The 10,039-nt window shown below is 41.6% G+C and overlaps 1 protein-coding gene across 7 annotated transcripts in view; it reads left to right on the top strand.

The window, feature by feature from the left end:
- Positions 1-1,781: 1,781 nt before the first annotated feature.
- Positions 1,782-10,039, top strand: part of phldb2b (pleckstrin homology-like domain, family B, member 2b) — a 70,231-nt gene continuing 61,973 nt past the window's right edge. For all 7 annotated transcript variants that reach the window (XM_072689966.1, XM_072689956.1, XM_072689994.1 and 4 more), the window contains exon 1: positions 1,782-2,025. In XM_072689966.1, the coding sequence (XP_072546067.1) occupies positions 2,023-2,025 (3 nt within the window). In that variant the 5' untranslated portion in view covers positions 1,782-2,022. The remainder of the gene's footprint in view (positions 2,026-10,039) is intronic.

Here is a 10,039-nt window from a genome sequence, read left to right as displayed (position 1 = left end):
TGCCACAAGCACTCATGCAACCCCATACCATTAGTGATGCAGGCTTCTGAACGGAGCATTGATAACAACTTGGGTTATCCTTGTCCTCTCTGGTCCGGATGACATGGCGTCCCAGTGTTCCATAAAGAACTTTAAATCGTGACTCATCTGACCACAGAACAGTCTTCCATTTTGCCACACTCCATTTTAAAAGACCCCTGGGCCAGTGCAAACGTCTGAGCTTGTGGAGCTTTCTTAGAAATGGCTTCCTCTTTGCACTGTAGAGTTTCAGCTGGCAACGGCGGATGGCACAGTGGATTGTGTTCACTGACAATGATTTCTGGAAGTATTCCTGAGCCCATTCTGTTATTTCCCTGACAGTGGCATTCCTGTTTGAGGTGCAGTGACGTTTAAGGGCCCGGAGATCACGAGCATCCAGTAGAGTTTTACGGCCTTGACCCTTACGCACAGCGATTGTTCCAGATTCTCTGAATCTTTTGATGATGTTAAGCACGGTTGATGATGATAACTTCTAAAGTCTTTGCTATTTTACGCTGGGTAACACCATTCTGGTATTGCTGCACTATCTTTCTGCGCAACAATGGTGGAATTGGTGATCCTCTTACCATCTTGGCTTCAGAGAGACACTGACACTCTGAGAAGCTCCTTTTATACCCAATCATGTTGTCAATTGATCTAATTAGTGTTAATTGGTCTTCCACCTATTAGTTATATGCTCAATTTCCTTTTTCCAGCCACTTATTGCTACTTGTCCCAACTTTTTTGGGGATTTGTTGATGCCATGACATTTTGAATCAACATATTTCTCCTTTAAAATGTTACATTTACTCAGATTAAACTTTTGATCTGTCATCTATGTTCTATTACGAATAAAATACTGACATTTGCCATCTCCATGTCATTGCATTCAGTTTTTATTCACAATTTGTTTAGTGTCCCAACTTTTTTGGAATCCGGTTTGTATATTCAGATGTTTCCCCAAAACATTGTAGTGTTAAGATCTTTTTAATTGGCAGAACGATTGTTCAGTGTGTCATTTTTGTGCTAATTCTTTATGTGCAGCCCTGTTTAATTAAAGCAACATTATGCAGCATTTTACCTTAAAATAACAACTTCAGAATCATTCTGATGGTACATTGACTTGTATTAGGGGGAGTGGCATCTCAGTCATTGCCACTCTGGGCCAGAAGGGGATTTGTACTTACTGCAGTGCTGTGAAAGTGAATTACACTCCCCACCTGTAGGAGAAGCCTTAGACCAAAAAAATACATATTCTCACATAATGCTGCTTTAAAATGGATACAGAGGACATGGGAAATAGTCTTGAATTTAAAAAAATGAAAGACAGGAGTGCTGCCAAGGGTTTTGAGCCCATGAAAAGATATTACACTGGTCCCCACAACTCTTAACAATTATACAAAAACACTCACCTATTTTTAGGGCCTCTGTCTGTCCCCAGCCTGAATATCTCTCCCCCATACTCCTATATGATATAGGAGGAATGTAGGTAATGGCTCTTCCAACCCCTTGAATGTGAAATCATTACAGGATGTTCATTACAGGTTAAATATCTTCTAAATGGACCTGAACTCTTCCGATTATTCGAATAGTTCAGACACTGAACGGTAGAAACCTTCGACGCTTGTGAACTACCAGCCAATCACAACGTAGGAGGCGGGGCCTGTCTGAAAGCGGGTGGGAGGACAAACAACGCGCTCTAGAGTCCCTGTCCAGCTGTTGCGCATTCCACAGCACAGAGTCGCCACTGGCAGAGAGGGAGAGAGAGAGGGAGAGAGACGGGAGGACACTTTCACTCTCTGAAAAGCTACAAGAGCTGCTAAAATTCCCGCTCCCTCCGCCTCTGACAGCAAGAGCTTGACTCACTCTGAAAACCTTCAACAGCAGCACTGAGCCGCAGAAGTGCTGAAGAGCGCTCTCCCCTGCTGGACTTCTTGTGGAGCTTTGTGGAAGCGGGATCGTGGCGCACCTGAGTAGCTGCCAGTGGCATCCACAGCGACAGCTATGGTGAGACCCTTCTCCTCCCTCACTGTCAGGAAAAGATGGAACTGGGGCTGATAGAAACGACAAAGTGTGGCTAACTCCTAAAAAGAGCTATTAGAAGATTCTTTACTGACACATTGTTCTATATGGAGCTAGGAAAACTTAAAGAACCATCTAAATGGATCATGGATGGTTTGGTCTTTCTTCTCTAGGGCTACCTTTGTATGGTTCTTTAAAAAAAAGAAAAAAGGATTTCCACTGTTGTTACAAGTTAACAGACCCTATTTCAGTAATACATGCAACTCAAGCTTCCTAAATGCTTATTTAAGCTTTTACTTATGGTTTCAGGAGAACCTTTAATTTGTAAAGAACCTTACGTTCTTTACACAATGAAAAATATCCATTAAAATGTGTTTAGGGTTGCAGCACAGTTTGGTGATTTTCCTGCTCTACACTATTAAAAAAAAAGGGTTCCTTAAGGGTTCTTTAGTCAACACAATCTGTATGTCATGGTTCTGAGTAGAACCTTTACGATCTGAATGGTTCTTTGCATGGTTAAATGGTTTTACTCTAAAAGAGTGAACTATGGCGATATTTTTTTTCTTTAAAGAACCTTTTAAAAGCAACTACCAGGAACCCTAATGGATTGAGAGAGTGTAACACACCTAAAAAAGCTGGCATTTAAATTTAATTTAATTTAATTAAATTTTAATTATGTTTTGGAGCAGGGAAATCACCTGTGCAGGAATCTGGACCTCCAGGGACAAGAGTTCCCCATCCCTGTTTTACAGCAGCATTCCAGAGAACCTTTTGTGGCATGGTTATTTTACAAATACAATATATTTTTAATATTGTACAAATGAACTGGTGAGAGTGAGAAACATGGCCGCCTGCTCATGCAGTGTGTCTTTTTGTGTTTTTTTTTTTTTAAGAAGAATCATTTAAAAGAATGTTCTGAAAAACATTTGGAAGAATGACACCCATCAGGCAGAAACCCCAGAGGAATTGAGTACCTCACCTGTCAAAGGGCCCACATCCTACACTGTATGTCCTAATGTTTGTGGACACCCCTTCTAAGGAATGCATTCTGCTACTTTAAATTGCCAATAAAATAAGACTCTCTGGAGCAGATAAACATAAATGTATTGGCACCATGCTGCCTAATGCCACGTGTGGACTAGAGGGGTATAACCCCTTTGAGCTGTGGAGAGGTGGAACTGTGCTCTCTGGAATGATGGATGGTGCTCCATCCAGTATTTTTGGGAAGAGTTGGGAAGGTGGGGATGAGGTTGGGCCATGATCATCCAACATGCTGACCTCACTAACTAACTAATCCGCACAGCAGTGCTCCAAAATCTAGTAGATAGTCTTCCCTGGACAGTAGAAACAGGGTCAACTTTTAATACCCTTGATTTTGGAAGAAACAATGAATGAACAGGTGTCCCAATACTTGTCCATGTGGTATACATGTTTCTTGTGCAGAATGTTTTAAGCTTAGTTCTGCTTCTGAGATATGGAAGGGTTCTATAGCCCTTTCTATGGTTTGAAATATGGCTTCATCTCTGGGCTCTTTAGAATAGTTTTGTGGCGTGACAAAACTGTGATATCTGCTCTCCTCAGCATTTACCAGCGCTTCCCATGTGAATCCTGGACAGTTTCATGGAAGAAAAGTTATAGATATGCTGTGGAACCACATCATATTGTTTGCATGCTGTGCAGGGTCTGTTATACACCACCAAACTAAACACTATGGTAGCCAAGACTCTGGTCACTATCACTGTAGCAGAAGAGGCCTACAAGTGCAGCTACTGGCACAGTGCTATTGTTTCAGTGGGAAAGCACAAAGAGGATGAATGCTGCAACATCGCTGAGCATAGTGCCTGACTTCCCCCGAGGCAGGAAATAGGTGTGTTGAGAGACCAAGCTGTTGGTCATTCTACTTCCAGCACCAGGAAAGGAACCACTGCTTCCTTTCGGGAGTGTCTTTAAAGCTGCACTACACTAAATTCAAGTGCCAAATAGAAAGAGGCAGGCTATTTTGGTACAGCCCGTCAGCTGAAAGGACATCCAAAAGCGATTCTACATGCAAAGTGTTTCAAATATGACAGTAATGTGAAATGCATATGCAGGGAGAAGTCATAACAGAAGTATTCCGTGAGCCTATGAGGCCGATTTTTGGATTTCTTAATGGTTCTTAGGGCACCGGACCATTATTACTTTAGCTGCATGCAGCTGTAACAACATTCACTTGTCTGCTTCATATGTTTGCATTGGATTTAAAGGTTATCGGGCCCTTCCCGAGGTGCTGGAAAACATGACACTGCGCAGTGCAGGTGGATAGTAGAGCTGGGAAACACTGGTCTGAATGAGAAGCTTTGGTATTCAGAGAATTTCATTATAATGCAATCAATCTCTGGTTCTTGCTTCAGCTGTTTGAGTGGAGTGCACTGAAGGGCCCAAATTGTAAAAAAAAAAAAAATTGGTCTTTTTTTAGATGATTTGAGTTTGATGTGGTATTTAAAGGGCCCATTTCATGGATTTAATAACATGACATGTTGGATCATTGACTTCGGGAGAAATCTGGTGAAAATTCCTATATATAATGTTATATAATAATGTATATTTATATAAAAAAAAATCAATATTGTGCAGCTCTATAATGCATTGTGCCCAGACCGTTCGCTTAATATCTTGATAGGTATCTTGAAAATGTTCAATATTCATTTCATGCTACATTTAAAACTCTTAATCTTTCTTTGATTTTGCCGCCCATAGCATTTAACATAAAGGAATTCATATTGTTCTCTCTGCTAATGCATCATAACACCTCGCTGCGGTTTGAGCTAGTAAGAGTGGCCTTGCAGGGGACAGGCCCGGAACAGACAAAGGTCTGTCTGCCTAAAGGTCCCCACATCACAGAGGAGAGAGAGAGTGCGTAGGGGAAGCTGAGGGCCACTCGCCCCCTCATAAATGTGAGGCATGCTGGAAGCCTGTAATGAAAGCCTGTAATGAGTAAGGGGCCAGAGACAATGAGAGCATTGTCATATTTGACAGGCCGACTTGCATTTGGGGTACAGCCCATATGGTTTTCTGTAGGGTTGTTGCCTTTAAACTGTTAAGAAGGATGACCCTTAATCAAGAGATCACCAGAAACCACCAAAAGAAGAAAGCCAATCACCAGGTCAAATCTTACTTAAATGAAAAGATTTAAGAAAGTTAGACAGTTGCCATGTTAGGAAAAATCTCAATTCAAATACAGTACTGAGCAAAAAATCTCAGATCACTCTACATTTACGTGAAGGGCCCAAATCATATTTTGTTCTTGTTGGTTCACTTTTAGTATTTATGAGGGTGTATGAACAAAAAAAGTCACAATTCAGTTCTATATGTTTTTTTTCATATTCTCTGTATACCTGACAATTAAAGCTACATTATGTAGCATTTTCATCTTAAAATAACAGCTTTAAAATTACTTTAGCATAGCCTCACTGTCAGTGCTACTCCGGACTCGGCACACTGCTAACTGTATATAGTAAAGTATATACAGTATATACGTTAACACTTGCGAGAACTGCGTAACGCTGCGTAATCCGAGTCATATTTGTGTAAGATCCAATAATATTCCTCTACTACGTCAGTCCACATACTATTTTCACCATCAGTGACTGTTCTGTATCTCTCAGCTTGTTCAGAACAATGTGTCCTTTAGTGCTGGCTCAAAACACAAGCTCCACTTTATGACTGTAGGGGGCGCCAGGAGCAAGAAATGCTTGTTTGCCATACTGTTCCTTTAAACAGGATTTTTATCTTACTGCACCTTACAGATATATGGTAAACATATGGTAAACAGATATGTGTTCTGACTGGCTGACCTGCATTAGTCGTCATTCAGAAATCAGGCTTAAATGTTCCTTGTAACTTTAGTGTGAAGGGGCGGAGCTAAACTGATGCATGCTCAATAAGTGGATATGTGCAAATGCATTGGTCAAAATTGAGGCCCACTCTGCTTTTCGACCATCGCATGGTCTTCTGCAACACTGTGTGAGCCTTTATAATGCTCACTGTTTGAACTGAAGTCCCTCAGGAGATATTTCTGAGTAAATGATTTACAGACTCATCTCAGAGAAATGATATCCCATACAACTGTGTAAGACCTAGGAAAGCACCAAAACTGCACCCCGTTTTCTTTTTTATCAGTAGGAGTTTGTTAATCAGCTCCACGTCCTTTCAGACCCACAGTGTTGCGTTGTCTTCGCACAGTGGAAGGATGGACGGAAGCACCTGTAGATTATTTCACATCTGGAAAAAGTAGTGGTTTATTTGATGGGAGCAGTTTTGGTGGTCTACCGGGTCTTTTTCTCTACCTGGTTTAAATAGAACATAGCTCTTCTATTTCAAAAACATGGGGGGAATTTGGTTTTCCATGAGATTGGCCCTTCTAAGTAATATGTATATGCATAACGGACAAAGAATGACCTCGAAAGTGGCCATGTTTTAGCCCTGTGTTTGTGTTAGATTAGACGAGGGGGTGGAACGAAAACATGGGCAAGGTTGACAGACAGTTTCCCTTTTTAAACCCCCGCCCCCGCCCATCCGACCCATTGGCCTTGCCACCTTGTGTGGGTTCCCTCAACACTGTCTGAGCTTTTATGATGCCTAATCAAGGATGTGGAGTCTCCACATACAGCCTTTGATGGCTCCTTATGCAGTGCAGCTGAAATGAGGGTTTCCTCCAACGTTCCCTCCCACTTCAGCAGCTAGTAAACAGAACATGGCCTAAATAGCTCTTTGTGCCGGCTCTGCTTCCTCTTTTGTCTCTGCGTCCAGCGTCTGACATCTTCATCTTTTCAAGCACGCTGTGCTTGGGTGTTTCTTCTGTTTCCGTTCTTTTCATCAATGCTTACAATTAAATGCTGTTTTTGAATCTGGGATCCTCCCTCATTTCCTATCCCTGCTACCAACGCCATCATTTCGCGTGCAGATAACCAAAACAGGCAGCTTCAGAAGCAGCTTTCCCTGTTTGATGTGGCTGCAGCCGACCAAACACACCTGCATTCTTTCAGTTTTCACCTGCCCGAGTTCTTAAAGGAGAAAGTCGATGGCATAAAGCACGAGCGCTAATGTGCAGAAAACAGTGCTTGGACCCCTAGTGCACCTTCATCTGACCATAGTAAAACATTCCCCCAAGGCATTGATAGGATCGAACTGTGGCGTTGAGGAATGTCTCTGGCTGGAGAATGTGCGTCCTGGGGCGACATACCTGAGTGACTCTCAGAGGCATAATATAGGCTCAGTCCTGTAGGGACATGCCCGTCTACCTGGGGGATGGGGGAATGGGGGGCCGGAGGAGCTTACTGAGGTAAAGGACGCCCTTACATGGTAAGAAAGTAGGTCATGTCATTGTGGAGTGCCCTTCCAGATAGGTCAGTAAACAAGGAATTCTACACTGATTTCCATTTGTTCTGTGTGCCATTTTTAACACATGGTAATTTATTCCACTGGTTGAGGAACAAACCGACAACTGAAACAAACAAGCACACAAAGAAAGATGTCATTTAAAGCATTATAAAAAGCCAGCAGTGGTCCATTAATGTCAGAGCCAGTCCTTGTCATGTCATGTTGGGCTATAAACGTTACAAATAGGCTTCCCCACAATAATGCTAATTTCTGCTAACATCAGTAGTTTATTAGTGCTAATCTAACAGCAATGCTGCACATAATAATAATAATGATACAGTTTGATAAGTGCCTTTTAGGACACCCAAGGTCACTGTAGAATAGAAATAGAAATAAAAAAATAACACATGAGAAGTCTTTGAGTCCAGCTTTGAACGTATTGGTGGATGAAGAACCACACAACTGCCCCACACAACTCACCAAAAGTACGCAGCTTAGAGGGAGGAACTTTAAGCAGAAGCAGGTCAGATGAGTGAAGAGTTTGTGCTGGAGAGTACGACCTCAACAGAATACCAAGATACGAGGAAGTGAGGCCATGCAAAGATTTAAAAGCCAACATAAGCAATTTATATTGGACACCATACTGTACTGGGAGCCAATAGAGACGTTTCAGAATTGGGTCGATGTTCTCCTAGTATGAGCTAAAACCCTTGCAGCTGGGTTTTGCACTTAGTGCAGCCTGTTTAAAACCTGAAAAGACAAAAAATGTCTCCCACATTTAGATTATTCAGTAACTACAAGGACTTCTGTACAAACTGGTGGGGCTGTTCCTTGCTAATAGAAGTTTGTAATAACACTTTTGGGCCATAGCCTGTTTAAGGGGCAAAGCACATTACCTTAGGATCACAGCTCAAAAGCTAGAGAATAAAAGTGAGTCTTTAAGCATTTTTTAAAAGTAGAAGTCTGATATCAAGGGGAAGACTGTTCCATAATTTTGTTGCACACACAGCAAAAGCTCAGCCTCCCTTTGACTTCAGTTTACTTCTTGGAACAACAAGAAGTCCCTTATTAGAGGTCAGCGACCTAGTGCTTGTGTAGAAAACTAACAAATCACAAAGTTATTCAGGCGCCTCACCATGTAATGTCACGTAAAGTAAGAACCAATACTTTAAAACCAGTTATAATTTTCACTGGCAGATATTGAAAAAATCCATGTTCCTCTATGAGAACATCAAATCCATCCACCCAGCCATCATTTCATAGGTTAATGTGTATCCTGTAGGCTACAAGGGTTTAAGTAAATAGTTTACCTGTTGGTAGTTGGTGTGTGTGTGTCACAACAGAAATATGATCAGCGCTGTCCTGCAAAAACTGTGTATCTCTAGCAGTTGTTATTTACACTGGCTTACATTGACTTTCATGATGAATGGACCAATAGATGCTCCAAAATGACTTGGAATAAAATCTTTCTACATTGACTTCCATTGAAATTTAAGACAGGGTTTTCTCTTCTCCTGTTAAGTTGCCGTTTTGGAGATACAGGATTTTTGCGTGACAGCAACACATTCAGAGTGTGTAAGACATTGTGTAGTTCTATTAGTAGTGTGTTTTCAGTGGTAATGTAACCTCTGTTTGGTGGCTACTGTTGTACTGCGGCACTTGTGCTGAGTTTAACTTAAGGCCCTCAGGTCATTTATGAAATCACTAAGTCTTTACTCACAATATTGATCCCACCTACTGTAAATCACACTGTGATCGGTTGATTCCTATGTCACATTCTAATTCAGGGTGGTAAATCTGATGTTATGTTATGATGTTTGGTTGGTGTTGGAAACTGGGAAATACCCATTTCTCTTCACTTTCCCCACTGGAACAGCCAACAAAGTTGTGTTTACAAATGGGAAACCCAAGATTCTAGATGATACATGAGTTTACCAGATGTGAGGTTTCACCTTTTCCACCAGTGAGAACTGTAAACCTAGCACTGAATGTCAAATAAACGGATGTGTTTCTGTGTGCTTTCTTTATTTAGCAACGGAATATCAGGATACATATCCCCCAAACTTCCAAACTGCTTAAATACAGAATTGATTACTGTTCACTAGTTAATACATCTTGTAGAATGTATATGAATGTTAAATTCATGTCTATAGTGACTTGAAAAGTAGTGATTCTGCACCTCCCCCTCCCCTGCTTTGACCTCCATTGAACCAAGTCAGTTCCATCAAAAAAATGTCTGAAATGTCTGACTGAGTCACTGGCAGAAAGAACATGTTGTGTTTTCCTTGCTCGCTTCCCTCAAGTGAAATAGCACTGCTGTAGTGCTGCTTTACAAGCTGGAATACGATACGTGTATTGTGTGTGGTGTGATAAGGGAAGTAGATTAGGGCAATAAGCAGGGCAGACTGAGCTGTGAGCGGAGACTACAGTGTTTAAACAGCAGTGACCTCACAGGGGAAGTAAATTCTCAATCTGAGGAAACGGGAGCCCTGAGAGCCGGCTGTGACCTCGGCCTTCCTACTTCTCAATGCTTTTTAAGTTGAGTTGCCCCCGGCGGTGTTTCCAGAATTCATCAATTTTTAATGAAACTGAGTTCTGAGTGGCAAATTCTGTAGGTGTTGTAGGCTAATCAGTGTGAGTT

This window comes from Salminus brasiliensis, chromosome 1 (genome assembly GCF_030463535.1).
Source record: "Salminus brasiliensis chromosome 1, fSalBra1.hap2, whole genome shotgun sequence".
NCBI lineage: Eukaryota > Metazoa > Chordata > Actinopteri > Characiformes > Bryconidae > Salminus > Salminus brasiliensis.
The sequence above is the reverse complement of the archived record's forward strand: the minus strand, read 5'-3'. Positions and strand labels throughout refer to the sequence as shown.